The 18,006-nt window shown below is 40.2% G+C and overlaps 2 protein-coding genes across 5 annotated transcripts in view; both read right to left on the reverse strand.

Moving 5' to 3' along the window:
* On the reverse strand, nt 1,657-6,430 carry MED18 (mediator complex subunit 18). Of its 3 annotated transcripts, none has more exons than XR_002433650.1 (4): nt 6,135-6,430; nt 5,070-5,956; nt 1,940-2,120; nt 1,657-1,821 (listed from the first exon to the last, which is right to left on the reverse strand). XR_002433650.1 is itself a non-coding variant. In XM_021381488.1 (2 exons), the coding sequence occupies exons 1-2, from the start codon at nt 6,205-6,207 to the stop codon at nt 5,403-5,405; spliced, it is 627 nt and encodes a 208-aa protein (XP_021237163.1). In that variant the 5' UTR covers nt 6,208-6,430; the 3' UTR covers nt 1,659-5,402. The 3 variants fall into 3 exon arrangements, 1 of the variants encoding a protein (XP_021237163.1); XR_002433649.1 differs by having other exon boundaries at nt 5,055-5,956; XM_021381488.1 differs by having other exon boundaries at nt 1,659-5,956.
* Nucleotides 9,678-18,006, reverse strand: part of HMGCR (3-hydroxy-3-methylglutaryl-CoA reductase) — a 19,650-nt gene continuing 11,321 nt past the window's right edge. For both annotated transcript variants that reach the window (XM_021380867.1, XM_021380868.1), the window contains 8 exons: nt 17,289-17,447; nt 16,989-17,146; nt 15,810-15,915; nt 14,059-14,229; nt 12,397-12,537; nt 12,132-12,290; nt 11,698-11,852; nt 9,678-11,545 (listed from right to left, as the gene is read on the reverse strand). In XM_021380867.1, the coding sequence (XP_021236542.1) occupies nt 11,491-11,545; nt 11,698-11,852; nt 12,132-12,290; nt 12,397-12,537; nt 14,059-14,229; nt 15,810-15,915; nt 16,989-17,146; nt 17,289-17,447 (1,104 nt within the window). In that variant the 3' untranslated portion in view covers nt 9,678-11,490. The remainder of the gene's footprint in view (nt 11,546-11,697; nt 11,853-12,131; nt 12,291-12,396; nt 12,538-14,058; nt 14,230-15,809; nt 15,916-16,988; nt 17,147-17,288; nt 17,448-18,006) is intronic.

Here is an 18,006-nt window from a genome sequence, read left to right on the forward strand (position 1 = left end):
CTCATTAACTGTGACAGCCATACTCAACTTCAGTAAAATGGATGGAACAGCATTTGTACATTTTTTTTAAAATACTCTCATGGTTCTAATACTGGTAAATTCTTTACTAATTCTAGCTTTCCTTATATGAGAAACAAGTTCCCTGTAAAGTATTCTGTCCTATCTGTTCCTAATACATACAGGCTTACTCTACTTTTGTACTGTAAATAGGGATGCTACACTTGCTATTTTATGCTGCGTACATTTCTTGGTTTTAGGCTTGTGTTAAACACCTCTTGCTTAAAGGATATTAGCTTCATGTAGCAGAAGAAAAAAGGGAGTATTCAGGAAAGGTGCTTTAAAAAAAAAGAACAGTGTAGAGGTGTGGGTACAGAGGAGGATGAATTTGAGTACGTTTGATGGATTGTTGGGCACTACACTTCCCATGGAATATTTCCCCAGTGAGAGGGGGGAAATTACCAATACTGTTTTTTTATGATATTTTGGATGGGATTACTTTTAAAGAAGAGCCAACTTTCACTCACACACACAAATTAATGAAAAAAATAGTAGCTGCAACTAGCAAAACACCAGTATTCCCTCTCTCCATGCTTTGATTTGCCCTCAGAAGGCATTTTAGAAAAACAGCCTCCTCCAGAATCCTAACAAGAATGTTGTCAGAAAGGCAGATTTGTTTCCTGGTGTTATTTAGGCCAACCTCACAAACAGAGACAAGATACTGATTTATGGCAAAGCTGCACAAGTTTGGGTGCTAGGGTGCCTCCCACAAAGCTACCCAAAATTTTTACACTTATTTTTATCACTTGACCACTGCCCCGATGCAGCCTCCAGCCTACAACTGGTCACCTAAAGAAAGGGCTCACCTCCCTCCCTGCAGGCTACCTGAACACAACAACTAACTGCATCTTTTCTCAAGATGCTCCTATCTTCAAAGACTAGTTACGACATTGCGATCAAGAGTTCCTCTACTTAATCACGTTAGCAGTTTCAAGGATGGTCATCCTGACCTAAATACATTTTGCGACATCTAGAGATACACATACAAAAACCTGTAAGGAGGTTACTCTATGGGTGTCCAAAATCTTGGCTTGCATGAAGTGAAAAAGAATTGCAAATAAAATATATAATTAATGTATACAACTTACAAATATTTTTAAATACATATTTTTATTAAAACATAAAAAAAAGAGCAACAAAAACATAGAAATAGTGGGATATTTGACCTTGTTTTTGTGGAACTAATGCATCAGGCTGGTTTGATGGAAGTGGCTGCAAATCAGGGGACCAGGAAGGCAACCATCTGAATATTTCCTCAAAGAAGTATTGTCTTTTTGAACCTCATGCAATATTTTTGTCTGCTTCCAAAATTTATTCAAAATCTGTAGAAGTCTTACCACTTTGGTCTACATAGAAGCAACACTTTCTGTAAGGTACCATACAAATCCCTCCTTTTGATGCAAACATATTTAAGACCATTCTGTTTTGCAGGGCCATCATTCCTGCCTGAGACACTTTTTGTAATGGATGTATTTTCTTCATTAACAGTAAAATTTTCCCAATCCATAAGCATCTCCAGGATACGCTAGCTGGGATAGGTACCACAACTAATGAAGCTGCCTGCTCAGCACTTCTGGAAGATAAGCACAAACCCAGCAGTCTTATTTGCAAACCGAACTGTATTTTGGATTATTTTATGAAACATATCCTGTTCCCATGAGTTTCCTGGTTCTGATACACTTGCCTCAGTTATCTTTATCATCCAAAGGTTAACAGAGGAGTATCACCTCCACCTAGTGTCTTCGTTTCTTCCTTTAAAGAAATCTGTAGAGTGACACAAATAAGCAAAATATTACAGAACAAGTAAAATGTACAAAACCAAAAGTATTACTCTCTGAGTAAATTCCAGTTCTAAGTGGGTAGGTACACAAACTGCACTTACAGTCTGAATATTTCTTTTCATTTTCAGCTTCAGGGAATCAACTTCAACTCTTTGCTTCTCCTGCTGGATCTGCCTTTGTCCTGGTAATGAACCCATGTCAATCCCTTTTACTGCAGTATTTGTCATTTCCACTTCTCAGCCAAAGGTTTGTCTTTCCAAGTTCAGAAATACACTTGGTCTCCTGGTTTAAGGGAATCACAGAATCACAGAATTGTAGGGGTTGCAAGGGACCTCTGGAGATCACTGAGTCCAGCCCCCTGCTAAAGCAGGCTCCCTACAGCAGACTGCACAGGTGGGCATCCAGGTAAGTTCTGAGTATCTCTGGAGAAGGAGACTCCAGAGCCTGTTCCAGAGCTCTGTCAACCCCAAAGTGAAGCAGTAATTTCTCATATTCAGATGGAACTTCCTGTGTTCCAGTCTGTACCCGCTGCCCCTTATCCTGTCTCTAGGCACCATCAAAAACACCCTGGCCCCACCCACTTGACTCTCTACAGGCACATTCAGCAGCAGTGGAGTTCTTAATTGCTCGTACCTACCAAGGGAAGAAAGAACTCTTGAGACAGAGATATTCAGTAAGTATTTGATTATCAAATACATGCATCTGATGGCCTTTTCCAGTCATACTTACGGTATATGGTTTTCCATTCAAGATTTCAAAAGGACTAACTCCTTCCCTCCCTAACCTGGGAGATACTCAAATTCTCAGTAATGCCAAAGGGAGAACTTAGACCCATTTCAAATGTGTTTCTTGACATAAATTTTCCAGACTGTCTTTTTCATGTTTGATTCATCCTCTCTGCTTGACCACTTCACTGTGCTTTTAATGGCATACCTAAGTCCCATTTCATCTGCAGGAACCTAGGTATTCCTTGGGTTATTTTTGCTGCAAAACGAGGTCCTCCATCTGACAAGAATTCCCCTGGAATACCAGATCTTGGAACTATGTCCTTTACTAAAATGCTGACTACCTCTCTTGCTTTCTTGGTTCAGCTCAGGAATGCCTCAAGCTGCCATGAGAAGGTGTCAACCAATACCAATAATTACGTATACCCGTTACTCAGGTAATTCAGAAAAATACTCAATATTCCAATTTCAGTTTCAATGCCAATATTCCCCAGGTACAGAACCCTTTTTTACCTCTCCTGGGTCTCCTCTGAATTTTAGCATTATTTTTAAGACAAATCCTGCACATCTGGACAATACTTTTGGCAATCAATAACATATTAATTCCCACTGCTTATCCTCTTTCTGCTTCAACTAGAGCTTCTACCCATATGAGTACTCCCATGTGTTAACTTCTTTCATTCCTGGAGCTAATTTATCCTGTTTTTCATATAAAAAGGAGTCTTAATATTTAAAACTTCTCAGCAAGTACGCCTCCAATAGTTACTGACAATTCTATTTTCTTGGCAGCTTCACCTGCTCTTCTGCTCCCTTTGGTAACATCAGTATGTCCAGTCTGGCAGGCCTTGCAGTGAATCACTCCTGCTTCTCTTGGATTTCTAACTAACTGAATCAAGTAATCTCATGATTTCTGTACTATACTTGATAGGATTTCCTTGAGATTATAGTTAATTCTCTTTCTTTCCAAATCACTCCATGGGTACATATTACACCAAAGGCATACATCAAGTCAGTATAAATGTTAGCTCACTTTTCATTTGACAGTTTTAATGTTCGAGCCAGAGCAATTAGCTCAACTTTCTGAGCCTACATATTGGCTGGCAAGGGTCTTAATTCTGTTTCTTCTTCCCAGGTTATAATTGCATACCTAGGGCTTTCTGTTCTACGCTAACTACAGAGCTGCTTCCATCAGTGAACAGCTCCCAGTCAGGATTTTCTAGGAGGGCATCTTTTAGGTCTGGCTGGTTGGAATATACAGGTTCAATTGCTTGCAAGCAATCATGAGATAGGTCTTCTCCCTCATTTACAGGTAACTGCAATGCAGGATTTAAAACACTTGACATTTTCAACATCATGTCAGTGAAGTAACTGACAAGTCCCTACCCTCCAGTAATTTCGCCAGTATATCACCAAACAGCGTTAGGCTGTTCTTAAGCCCTTGGGGAAGCACCATTCAGCACAGCCGACTCTTCTGTCCTGTTCCAAAGCAAACATTTTCTGGTTCTCCCAAGGGAACGCAAAAGAAATCATCTTTCAAATCTAAAATTATAAACACTGAAATCAGCTATAGCTGTCAGCAAAGCATAGTGGTTAGATACTGCAGGATGCATGTTGCTAAATATTTGATTAACAGCTCTCAAATCTTGCACTAACCATAAACTTAAGTCAAGTCCACTTTCTAGCTGTCTCACATGACCGCTCATAAAATGCTGATGGGTGCTCAGTCGAGCTCTGTGTCACACTATTTAATCATTAGCTGTCCCCTAAGTACTCAGATCCCACTTAGGTTCTATTACAGGCATGAACCATTCTCGGCCTTCTCTTGCAATTTATCCTCCTGTTTTCCCCACTAGCTTTCTCTAAGAAGAATGTGTTTATTTTTTTCCTCAGGGAATAACACCACGTTCCACAAAACCTGTACATCTTTCCAGTCAGGGAACATTTTTTTTCCAATACTGCAAGCAGAGCAACATCTTTTTATATTTTTGCTCTTCCTAGTCTCAGATAATACCACTAAAGCCCTCAAATTAATTTCCATCAACTTATACTTCTGTCTAGTTTATTAATAATTTTATAACGAATGCATTCTGGCATATACAAAAATTCGTGTGTTAAAATCTTATTTCCAAACTCACATTTAAATAGTTTAAAAAGGATTTTATCTTTCACTTTCAAGGTTCCCATTTCTGGCCACTTTTCCCCATCCAGTTTACATCCTGGCCACCACTGCATATCATAATGTTTCATTTTCTTTCCCCCCCAGTGAGGGGAAATCTCAGACAAGGGAGTGGTCCTCATACTTTCAACAAAAATTTTTATCCAAAACGACATACACTCTGCTCTTAGGCATGCATCTACGTGCATAAACAATACCAAATGCTGGCTAATTATAAAAAAAAAAAACAAAAAAACAATAAATCAAAGCCTCTTACCCTCTCCTTCCCCCCCCCACCACACCGTAAGTCAAAATCTCAATTATTAAGTGTTGCACCTTAACATCACTTACTGCTCCAGCAGGGGAGAGGAACCAGTGGAGTCCCTGAACAAAACATCTGTGTGCACTGGAGTCCAACCAATCCCCACACTCCCTGCTGGATGCAGCCTGGCTATGCTAGTCAAGCCAGTTAACTACATGTTTTTTCAAGGCACTCCCATCTTCAAAGAGTCCACAATTCTATGATCCTACTTAATCACGTTAGCACTTTCAAATACGGTCATCCTGACCTAGATAAAAGTACATATTTAACTAAATCTAAAGGTACACATACAATGATTTGAACAAAGGTTAGTCCCTACTAGACTGTCCACGACAGCACTGCTTTAGCTGCCCGGCTTTTCATCACATTAACCTTTTAGGGTCAATTTTTTCCAGATGTACTAAAGGCTTCAGCTGCTCCGCAAAGTTCCTCATGTCATCAGAAACTATGTCCTGTCCTGCCGGAGCGACAACGTTAAGCTCTACAAGGTAGGAGAGGGAGAGTGGCTCAATGCTATCCGTGTTGCCCGGCATCAAGATGCGGAAAATCTTGTAGACCACAATCTTCATGATCCCCTTGCGGAACACGTGCCCCTTGGCCACGAACTCGTGATCCATGCGGAAGCCCATCTCCACCAGGAAGTCCGTCAGGTTGTCCGAAGTCGCGATGTCCACGCAGTTGCGCACCAGCGCGTGCCGGTTTTTGTCTCCAATTTCCGGCTGGCCCAGGTAGCGCAGGTGCCAGGGCATGCCGCTCTTGTCCATGGAGCGCCGCGCCCGCAGCACGAAGGGGCTGGCCTGCTGCCCCTTCAGCAGGAACACCATCTCGTGGTCCAGGAAGGTCTCTGGCTCCATGTTGTCGCACAGCCCGCGCAGACGGTGCAGCAGGCTCTCCAGGCTCTGGTCCAAAACGCTTCCTGTGGCGGCAAGACACAGCTCAGCCGCTGCCCTGTTCCTCCCCGCTGGGGCCCCTTCGCCGCCCGCGCCTGGGCCGCGCCAGCCATGCGCCCGCCTCGGCCCCGCGCACGGCTGCGGCGCCCACTGGGAGCCTCGCGGGGCGGCAGTCAGCCGCTCGGTGCCGGCCCCACGCCTTACCTTGCAGCAAGTACTCCATCATGTTGATAGTGCCGCCCGTAACGGGCATCATGGTAACGGGAGGCGCCTCCATCTTGGCAGCGGCGGCGGCAAAAGTGGCGGCGGATAGAGCGGCGCGGCCCAGCGGAGGCAGCGGACGCCACCTTGCGGCCTGGCGGTGCGGCGCGGCCCTTAACTGCTGAGCGGCCGGGCGGGGGCGGCTGGGCTGCCGCTCCGGAACCGAGCCCCTGCCCTCACTGCCTCCTCCCCGCCTCCCCAGGCAGCCATCGCGAGGCCTCTTCTCCGCTGTGGGAAGGCAAGGACTGCAGAGCAGGGCAGGGAGGTTATAAACTGATTTTTTTTTCTTCCTTGTTACTAAAACGTGGATTTTCTTCTGGGTATCCCATTCAGGCTTTGGGTCTGAATCCCCACTTTGGCACCTTCATCCATTGAGGCTGCTTTCAGACTGAGCGCACGCACCACTGTCCGCTGCTGACAGTGAATTAGTATCAGAAAGCCTCATACACCACGAATCTGCGTGCAGAGCTGTTTTAATTCATCTGTATAATAGACAGTTTATAAAATGCCTTGATTGATTGTGCTATTTAAATTTTAAAAGTTGTTGACAGAATCTCAACACTAGGGTTACTCATTAAGTGATTTTGTGTCTTACCAGGTCACTCAGGGATGTCGTATTGTTCTTAGCTGTTTTGCCACAATGAGTTAATAGAGCCCCAGAGTCATAGAACCATTAGAGTTGGAAGGGACCTTTACGGGCCATCTAGTCCAACTGCCCTGCAGTGAGCAGGCACACCTGCAGCTAGATCAGGTGCTCAGAGCCCTGTCCAGCCTGACCTTGAGTGTCTCTAGGGACGGGGCATCCACCACTTCTCTGGAACACCTGTTCCACTGCCTCACCACACTCTGAGTAAAAAAATCTCTTCCTAACATCTAACCTAATTCTCCTCTCTTCTAGTTCAAAGCCATTCCCTGCCCTTGTCCTGTCACAACAGGCCCTGCTAAGGGGTCCATCCCCTTCTCTCTTACAGCCTCCCTTCAGACACTGAAAGGCCTCCATCACGTCTCTCTGGAGCCTGCTCTTCTCCAGGGTGAACCGCCACAGCTCTCTCAGCATGTCCTGTGACACCATCTGAAATTAAGGCACTACTTAAATTTACAGCATAATGACAGTGACAGAGACATCTGTCACGTAACCAATGACTTATTATCAGCCTCAGTGTAATACAAATTATGATTTATTCTGTGCTACTGTGCAAAACAGGAACATTTTGCAAGTGAGATAGATGATAGTTTAATGAGCTCCCAGTGAATTCTAGTATGGGCTGTTGCATGCTGTTTTCCATATACACGACTGTTCCCCATGGATTTTACATTACCATTTTAGGGTGCTTTATCAAATACCGTCAGAGTATTTCTTTGGTGAGTGTCAAGCCCTTTAGACTTAGCTAGAAACAACTTTCACATGGGAATCCTGAGATAGTTCCAGAAAAAGTGCAGTTCTGCTTAGTCAGAAACTGCCAATAGCGATGTCTCTCCACGTGGCTGGTAGGCCTGCCCACTAGTGATGAATTCTCTTAGAACCAGTAGCCACAAAAGTTGAACTAAATTTAACCATTTCAGTATCACTAACTTGGCCAGCTCACAGCAAGCAAGGTAGAGCTATGCCAGCTCTCACTTGTAAAAGGAAGGAAATGAGCTGGACTGCTGCATTTTTATACTAGCTCTTGGATTGTTCTCAATACCATTTTTAAAAAAGCTTTTTTTGCTTGGTAATATACCAGTACAGTGTATAGAAGGCAGGCTTGATTGGCTGTGAGGTATGGGCTAAACACTGACTGAGCAACCAGAGCTGGGAAAAGGAGGGTAGTAGTAGACCTTCCCCACACATTTTAAGCCTGAAGTGTGGTTTTCAGAACAGTTTTAAATAGCTCTCTGTCAGCAGGATGACTACCCCTCGGTGTGCCTGACGGCCTCTTTTCTGAGAATGTGGATTGACAGCTATGTAGTCTGCAACATATATTTTACTATGGGATTGGCTTCCATTTATTTGCTCTTGGAGACTGGCATTTTGTCACAGTGTAAGTGGGAAGCAGTTTTTCTCCCCTTTGCCCTTCCAGTTCTCTCCTGAGTCCTACTGGGTCAGATGTGCAAGCAGCTGGGCAGGGGCACAGCTGCCAGCATCGGCCAACCCAACACATTTTTCCAGATAACCAGAGTCCTAAGGGGAACCTGGGAGATAAAGCCCCTAGTGTCTCCCTGGGTAGATTATGAAGCTGGATGAACGTGAAGTAGTGGTGAAAACAGGACCAAAGGTCATTTTGTGTTGCATAATATACTGCAAAGGCCCTAGAGCACTGAAGAGGCACAGCTTCAGAGGCAGGCCTCCTCCCAGAGGATGGTACAAGGCAAGTCAAGGCAGCAGCGATTTCTAGGCAGGAGGACAAGATCCAGAGCTGTCAGCACTAGAAATGTCACTGGGTGTAATTGCAATTTAAGCAAGATGGGTCTGCCTGAAGTACAAACTTCAACTGAGGGACAGAGTATCTGTGGAACAGAGAAGCTGTTACAGAAATGAGGACACCAAATGAAGCCCAGATCTTATCAGCTGGTGTCTGTATGAAGTACTGTCTGCCATAAGCAAAGCGAGGCAGGAAAAAAGAGAATTTTAAAGTAGTAAGCTATGTCCCAGAAGAGGCAGACAGGGATGATAAATCTTAAAAGCACTACAAGTAGTTGAGTTGTCTTTCCAGCTTTTGAAAGCTGAAAGTAGTGTGAGGGTGGGCCATCTGCCACAGCGATTCTCAGCAGTATTTGCATTAGGTGCAGGGTTCACGCCAAAGGTGAAAACCAACTGAACAGTGCTGTGTACAGACACATCTGGAGGCTGGACTTGCTTGAACTCTTCTATGAGAAGCAAGCTGGTTCATGGCCATGTTCCCTTTTGTGAGCTGGTGTGCCTGCTGAGCAACTCTCATACTGGGGTTCTTGCTGACACATGTGCATTCAGTAACCAAGGAAGCGTCTGTGACAGGTTTTTGGTGGCACAGCTGTGTTAGGCATGCACATGATCTGTGCCCCTTTGCTGCTTGAGCAGAAGCTGCTGTCCTGCCAGTAAGATCAGGCAAAGGACACTTCACTGGTAACTTCTTATGCTGGCTGAAGATAAATCAAAGTGGACAACTCTGAAGCTTCCATGTTGAACAGCAGGAACTGCCAAAAAACTGCAAAACAGCAGGAACTGCCAACTGTTGAACAAAGGAACTGCCAAAAGTAGAATTCAACAATTTTCTAGAAGATAGGAGAAGCACCCAGTTAGGCCTCAACAGAAGCTACTGCTAACGCTGAAGTGAGAGCTCTCCCATTTGGGCAAAGTGCATAATTCAACTTTAAAGAGAATATTCTGCAATACAAAGTGAGACGTTCTGGTATCATACACCCACTGTCTTGAGTACTGGATGCTAGACACAGTTTTCCTTAATCTTTTAGTTTGTTTGCTATATCACCACATCATGAGGTAATCTTAAAGTATCACAATTAAGCCAGTAAGTTTTGGATTGTTTTACTGAAACTGAAAAAGTAGTTTTGTACCAAAATGTACACAATTTAGTAATAATACAAATGTTAATTCTGCAAGACAGAATGTCAGTTAAATCCACCAAAATGAACACTGAGCCACCATTTATTGCCAGTACAGTGTTACTTTAAATAAGCTCACTGAATGAACATAGAAACAAAGTTCTTCCTTAAATAAAATGGTAGCTATTAACAACAATACTGCAGGAAGATGCACATTCATGGTATTTACATTCTATCATAGCATATCTAGCATGTAGTATGTATTCATGCTTGCACAGGAGCTTTATGAGCTCATTACAATATTAATTTGTTGATGTACTACAAAACAACCCATAATGATTTATATTTGAAGAGCACCTCTGCGAGTCACCCCTTTGAAAGTGCCACCACACTCCTGTAAGAAACCCATCTAGGCCAATCCACTGATCTGCCACTCATGCTCCACCCTTCCCCCCCCCAAAAAAGGTCATTAAAAATTTTCTTCCCATGACCAGCTAGACACGTTGATAACCCTAGCAATCTTCCAGAAGGCGAATCAAACTAGAATACACCTGTGTTTTCTGTATTACATTAAGAACACCTGAGACTGCTTCACTGGTCCAAGTACAGAATTTTAATACAAAATCTGTTGCATTAACATGTCATTTCACTGAATTCCCTTAATTAGTACTTTTCATTAAAAAAAATCTTAAAATAAATACTCCCCCAAAAAAAGTTTAAAAGGAATTAAAACATTAAAAAAAACCCAACCCTTTAATATTAAAGAACAGTGTGATTTTCTGACTTCATTCATCTCAGTGTAAGCAGTGGATACACACCTATTCCTGGGGAATAAGAGTCAAACACTAAGAACAAAAAAATATTAGTAATATGCAAACACACTGTACCTTGAGAGACTTCTTTTAAAAGAAATGTAAACATGTTACTGATTCTTGTTGTTTGAATGCATTCCTTTCCAAAAAGCACAGGAAACCGCATTTGCTTAAATTATTAAGCTCTCTGACAAGAAATCAGTTTTAAAATCATTCTTTTTTTTACCTGAACTAAATAACAGAACAGCTAAGACACTGTTTTTTCCTACTTTAGTACATACTATAATTTAACAGTTCAGCACTTTGTAGGTCACAAGTTCTTCTTAAAGTAATAATCTAAATTGTGAAGATAAACACTGAATGTTGCTTAGCTGCAAAAAATTAAGTACTATAAGTAGACAGAGGTTTCTATAGGGCTAATGTGATTTGATAAAAATTGTCTCAGAGAATAAGACCTAACAACTCTAACATTTTAACAAAATTAAAACTGGGAATTCATGGAAAACAATTAGGTTTGCCATCACTTTAAAAGGACCAATGCATTAAAGCCAAGGTTAGACAAACAAAAACAATCAATCAACACCCCCCCAGAAAAAAAAAAAAAAAAAACAAAAAACAACTGTACAAAGTATGTATCATATTTCACCATCGTAATTACCAGTTAACATGTCAAAATTATCCAAACCTGTAAAAACGAGTGACTGACCCTTCAGAAAATGATGCTTAACAGTTAAGAATTCCAAAACTATATTTAAGACAGCTGACAACAATTCTATCATGAAGTCGTTTCTAATCACTGGAGAACACAAAAGGCATAAGTAGTCTCACAGAAGTCCATTATCCCTCAGTTTATTGTCCACAGAAATCAGTGACTTGAAGGTGATTTTTCATTGTAAGCTTCACAGATTATATTATTTTTTCCCCTTTACTCCTAAGTCAGTTGCTTCATTTCAAAGCTCTTCTAGTATTCAAGCTGCCTTCTTAGTGCAGGTTCCTTGAAGATCTTGTAGATTTATTTTTGACCTGATAAAAATATAAAAATAACCAGATCAGGAAGGTTAAAATGATACGCTGTTGTTTTAGGTTACAAATACTAACGTAACTGTTACTGAATTTTATGTACTTGGAAAAAGGTCAAAACAGCAGAGAAAGATATGAAGTTCTGTATTTCTTACCTGTTGTGGATCATGTGGCTTTTGACTAGATGCCCAGCTGCAAGAGCTGCCATTAGCGATAACTCCCCAGCCATCACTGTAGCACACACGATTTTAGCAAGCTGGCGGGCATTTTCACCAGGGTTGTCTTGGCTTGCACCTTGAACCCCTAACATCTGGAGGGGAAAATATGCAATGTTATACTATAAAAACTAAGTAAATTTACAGTAAGTTTTAATACTGAAGTATTTCGAATTATATCCAAACAAGTAGCTTTAAATCTCTTTAGTATTTAAGTTTTAAAAGCTATATTCATGAAAAATAATTAATTAGATAAATCTAATATTTTCATGTCAAATCCACCAGGTTTCAAGAGGGCCATTCCCACAACAACACACTATAAAAGCAGGCTTTTATTTAAGAAGATGATTTGCTGTAAACTTTCTGCTTTGTACCTGCAAACAGGCCTGTTGTGGTAACAAGTTGGTGCCTCCTCCAACAGTCCCTATTTCTATAGATGGCATTGTGCAGCTGATATACAGGTCTTCACTGGTGGAACCAGTACGCTCCATCAAAGTGATGCAGTTAGAGCTGCCCACATTCTGCGCAGCATCCTGTAGGTCCAGAAGGAGAAAAGAAAAAAAAAAAAAAAAACCACTCAAAGTGTTCAGTTAAGGATTATGAACTGAAAAAAGCTGATTTGGTGCAAAACAAACTTACCTGACCACAAGCAATGTAGATAGCTGTAACAATGTTTGCTGCGTGCGCATTGTAGCCACCTATGCTACCAGCCATAGCAGAACCCACCAGATTTTTGTTTATATTCACTTCAACTATATCTTCCGTCGTTGTCTTCAGTACCTAAACAAAGTGATACACCATTCCTTAAGCAGGAGTAGAAATACACTATTTCATGTTAATAAGCTTTCTCCCCTAATCCCTTGTTTACTTCCAAATAGAATCTGACTCTATCATAGATACTTGTTTTGTTGAAAAGGAGCCCTTTCAAATGCAGGGCATATTATTCAAGTAATAATGGAGAAGTCAGTTTGGACTTGCATACCTCTCTAAGGAAAGTTAATCAGCTATCTTCTCTGCTTCCAATTCATATTGGAACAAACAAGCCAACTTGGGAGCAATATCCCATTAATTAACCCTAACATTACAGCAACTGTTCTTCCAAGTTGTTCCAGTTAGTAAACCTTCTCCACGTTGCTCTGCATAAGAATATGGAGCTCAACTGAAGAGTTTAAACAAAAAACACTGATGCATTGAAAAATAAACACAGTATGCAGTAATAATGAACCTGTATACCACATTATTTTGAAAGACTCAGATAAAACATCTGCAACAATACAGTATTTAAAAGATCAAGGAAGGCAAACAAAATTACACTGTGAGCAAATTTAAACCATATCCAGCGTAATAGGAATAGCAAGTGATGACAGATATGCACAAACTGTATGATACCGATGAAAATATAAAGCAAAACAGAAGATAAAATTAGACCACACATGTTTGAACACTGTGTCCAACTCTGTTCACTTCATCAAATTAAATAATCAACAAAAGGAGGCTGTTTTTCACAAGAGATGTAGCTGCACTGGGGAATTCCACTGGTATACCTGTGCTAGAAGTTTTATGAAAATTCACAAAAGGGACTGAGCAAGTTACTGAACAAAATCAAACAGAAAACAGAACAACAACAACAAAAAAACCGCTCACCAAACAATTCAGAAATTCCTGAACAAGTTGGTGAAAGACTGTTCTGAGTATAATGAACTCCTCCCTGGATGGAGGTAATTGGCAATGGATACCGTTTCACACAGAGTCAATCTTCTGATCTAGAGTGAAAGGTGATCTTAAGATAGCTCTTACGATTTAGTTTATGTTTGCCAGCTAGGACTGGCACTGTTTATAAAGGTTACTCTTCATCAGACAAGAAGCTAAGGCAGCTTTGGAATTAAGTGAAACCCCTTAATTATCTGTTTTCCCTGCAGTAAGGGGCATCTAGACTTTGAAGAGAATGCCAAGTTTGTGCAAGAGACAAGAAACAAGTGAAAATGATTGAAGTTACTGAGAGACTTCACTCTAAAAGCTATGAAGTTTTGGCATAATCTTTCAAAGGAAAAAGGTGAAAATCCTAATGCCTTCAAGTAGACATTCATCATTAAATTTATAGCATATTATCTTAGAAAAGACAGTGAAAGGAAAAAATATATACTGATAAGGAGGTTCTCAGGAAAAGTGATGAGTTGTACAGCAGTAGTATGAAAATACTTGCAAGAATCATCCATACATGGAACAAAGCTAGCTAACAGTATTTATGATTTAACTATGTAAAATTTTTCATGAACAAATTACAGTAAAGCAGGCACTTACTTCTTTAACAACCTTGGCTGGAATGACTGCTTCGCAGACAACAGACTTCCCTCTTCCTTCTATCCAATTTATAGCAGCAGGCTTTTTGTCTGTACAGTAGTTACCGCTGATAGCTATAACCTGGAGATCAGGAAACTCTTCATTCAGCCTTGCCAGTGCTTTTTCAGTACCCTGTTAAAACAAAAGCAGATACTATTAACGGCTGATGTATTGATTACAGTTGTAAAACAAGCTACTTAAGGACAGCAGCACAGGAAGATTGGATTAAGCCTCATCAGATCACTAATAACAGCTGAAGAAATGAACAAGATTCCCAGAAAGAATCTTAAACAGGCACAAATGGTAGCATGATCACCATCTTTTCTGTAATGTACTAGGAATTAAATGGAAATACTTAACAGCACTGAGTCCTTGCCTGTGCATATGGATTCTCTGGATACATTCCAGGTGAACATTTACCATACTGAAGATCCAACATGAACCAAATCAGCCATGACAGGCATGAAGGGAATTCATTTTGGATGCAGGAAGGAAGAGCCTCTCTACACTAGGAAATCAGAATAAAGGTCTGCTACATTTAGTACTATCTCTGGAGAGGGCACTTGAACAGCTACAGCAGTCAGTATCAAAACCTTTCTCAACCAGCACAAGGCATCCTACATGTAATGTTTCCTTGTTTCAGCTGGACAGAGTTGATTTTCTTCATAGTGTGTGATATGACGCTATGTTTTGGCTTAGGAAAAAAACCACGATGTTGATAACACACTGATATTTTTGTTGTTGCTGAGCAGTGCCACACAAAGCCAAGGCTGTTTCCATTTTACAGCTTCTTCTACTGTCCTGCCAGTGACAGGCTGGGGGGCACAGGAGCTTGAAGGGGAGAGAACCAGGACAGCTAACCTAAACTGGCCAAAGAGATATTCCATAACATATGATGTCACGTGAAAAAACTACAAAACAGAGGGGAGCTGGCCAGAGGGGTGGGGAGACAGCTGCTGCTCAGGGCCTGGCATCAATCAGCTATTGTGGTTTTGAGCCATTGTGCTGTACATCACTTGTTTTGCAAATATACATGTATTATCATCATCACTATTATTTCTCTCTTCCTTTTCTGTCTTAGTAAATTAGTTTCTATCTCTACCTGTGAGTTCTACTTCTTTTTTCTCCCAATTCTCTCCCTCATTCCACTGGGAGTTGGGGAGTGACCGTACTGCTGTGTGGTGTTTAGCTTCCTGCTGGATTAAACCACAAAGTATGTCTATGGTTCTCCCATACTCACATACGAAAAACAGCAAAATAAAAAAAGAAAATAGACTATACTGCCCTTCTGCCACTCATCAGATTCATCATTCTTTATTTACAAATATGATAAACACAGTAACAGATAAATTACTACTGGATAAAATCTTTGGCCTAAAGCAACAGAGCAAGCAGCTTAAATTCTGTATTATCCAGAATAACTTCTTTAAAAAAAGAAAAACTGAGGTTACTCTAGTGTTCTTTCTTTTGTACTCTAGTGTTCTTTTTGTACTCTAGTGTTTTTTCTTTCATTGTTCTCTTTGTATTCTTTATGTTCATTGAGTTCAAGTAGTTTTCTGATTTTATAGCACTGCGAACAGTGCTGCATCTAGGCTTTCTCTTTGTTTCCACATGCCAGGTAGTTACAGAATAGTACAGTAATTTTTTTTGTTGTTATTATTTTTAAAAGAAATACACATTTACTAAGAAGATTTATAGGGACTGAGCCTTACTTTTGAAATCATATTCATTCCCATTGCATCCCCTGTTTTGGACTGAAAACGAATATAAAGGTTCCGACCAGCCAAGCTGACAAGAAGTTTTTGTAGGCGGGCAAACCTGCAAGATAACGTAAAGATCACTTAAAACTAGTTTAATCCTTGAGGATTTTAAGAAGCAAAATGACAGTAAATCATAGCACAGTGTAGTTAGCAGCGCTATCTGTAATCTGTACTCCTACTCCCTTGGCACGGGAAAAAGCCTTCAGCTACCACGCATATAGTTCTCTCAATTAAATACTTTGAAGTCTTCTGCTCATAGAAGTGTCTACTGTCTTTATGCTTTTTACTCCTCAACGTAACGAAGTAAAATATCCCAGACCACTAAAAAATTTAACTTGTTTGTACTCCCTAAAACATCTGACTATCAAGTACAAACTGACAACACGGCCTTTGGAAATGTTTGAGACAGTTTCATAGCAAGGCAAAACATCTTCCTTTTCAACAGAGATGCAAGCTCCACAAATCAAAACTTTATTCATACAGAGTAAGGGCCAGTCAAAAAAGAACTAGGAAACATCCCATTTAAAGAGCAGCACAAGCTGATTCTCACCAAGATAAGCACATCCTTGCAGACAACTTTAAGATCAGTAAGAAACATAACTGGTGAGTAAATCTCTCTCTAAATCCTCCTAAAACAAGCAACTAATCATTAGTCTTTGAAGAAACTCCAAGGCTTGAAATAAACTTAATATTGTTTTATATTTTTAAACATTTCTTTTCTAGCTTTAGTTTATCCTTGTATTCTCTGGAATCTCTATACTAACAAGGTTCCCAGAAAGGCTAGATTCCAAATTTGAAGTTACTTATAGTACAGTGCTGCTAAGAATACAAGTGAGCTTTAATGTTTATTTTAAAATGCTTAAACAAAAATAAGTAATGCATTAAGTAATAGGCTATGCATAGATATTTGTTGCTGTTTTTCAACTGTTTACTACTTATTACCGTAAAACATATATCACTAGTCTTGCCTTATAGCCAATTAGTTTCATTTTCTTAAGATTCATATGACATGGGACAGCCAAAATGAAAATGCACTTTCTTGCACTGCACACGCAGATACTATTAGGAGCTACCTACCATCCACAGAAGTCTTATATCAGGAAATAAGGCCAAAGTAACCACTGTACTAACCTACTTGTGCTGTCAAAAGCTTCTTTCACTATTTTAAAGCCTTCAGGGCTTTCAAGCCAAGCTTTCACTTCTGCAGCCCGACAAGCAGTGGGCAGCCTTACAACAGGTCCTCGAGTCATCCCATCTGCTAGAATGCGGCTCCTTGCTCCTCCACCAAGCTAAAAGTGAAAGCAGAAAGGAAACAAAGTAAGATTGCTGGAAATGAATTTTAATTTTTAGCAAGTCAAAAATATGCCTTATATCGTCCCCAAACACATTTTATGTTATAGTAAGTCTTCAAGCTTGTCATGCAGTACTTACACATATTGCCCTACATCCTCTATTTGTGCTTGCCACAAGACATCCTTCAGTTGTTGCCATTGGAACCTGAAACTCTTTGTTATCCAGGTATAGTGGTCCTGCTACGCCTACAGGAATAGGCATATATCCAATCACATTTTCACAGCAAGCTCCTAAAACCTTGCAAAAATAATACAGGTATAATTAAATTTACATATAGAGTGGTATGGTAGCATGCTGCATACTGTATATGTGACTACAACAAGGTATCTTAGCTAACGACCTACAACCCTACCAAAAAAGCAAACAATTCCCAACTCAGAAAGTAATAGCTACAGTTATCAATAGCTAATATTGTTAAAATCAAGTATTTGAAAGACCTACTGAATTTTACCAAGACTTAAATGCTGTTAAAATTTTAAATGCTGTTAAATTAATTTTAAATAAACTTCCGCTGTAGCTTAAATTCAAGGAAGTATTTTATTCAGCTGAACTCATGCTAAGCATTGCTATAATTACTTTTTTTGAGATAAAGCAACTGCATATCTTGGAAATATTTTTAAAATGTTTAGGGTAAGCTACAAAACTAACATACCTCTCTAGAGTGAAAAACATCAAGGAAACGCCTTAAATTTCCACATTATATATATATATATAATATACAATATATATAATATAAAAATATTTTATATATATAATAGATATATAATATATAATATAAAAATATTTTATATAATAT

Source organism: Numida meleagris, chromosome Z, assembly GCF_002078875.1.
Source record: "Numida meleagris isolate 19003 breed g44 Domestic line chromosome Z, NumMel1.0, whole genome shotgun sequence".
Classification (NCBI taxonomy): Eukaryota; Metazoa; Chordata; class Aves; order Galliformes; family Numididae; genus Numida; species Numida meleagris.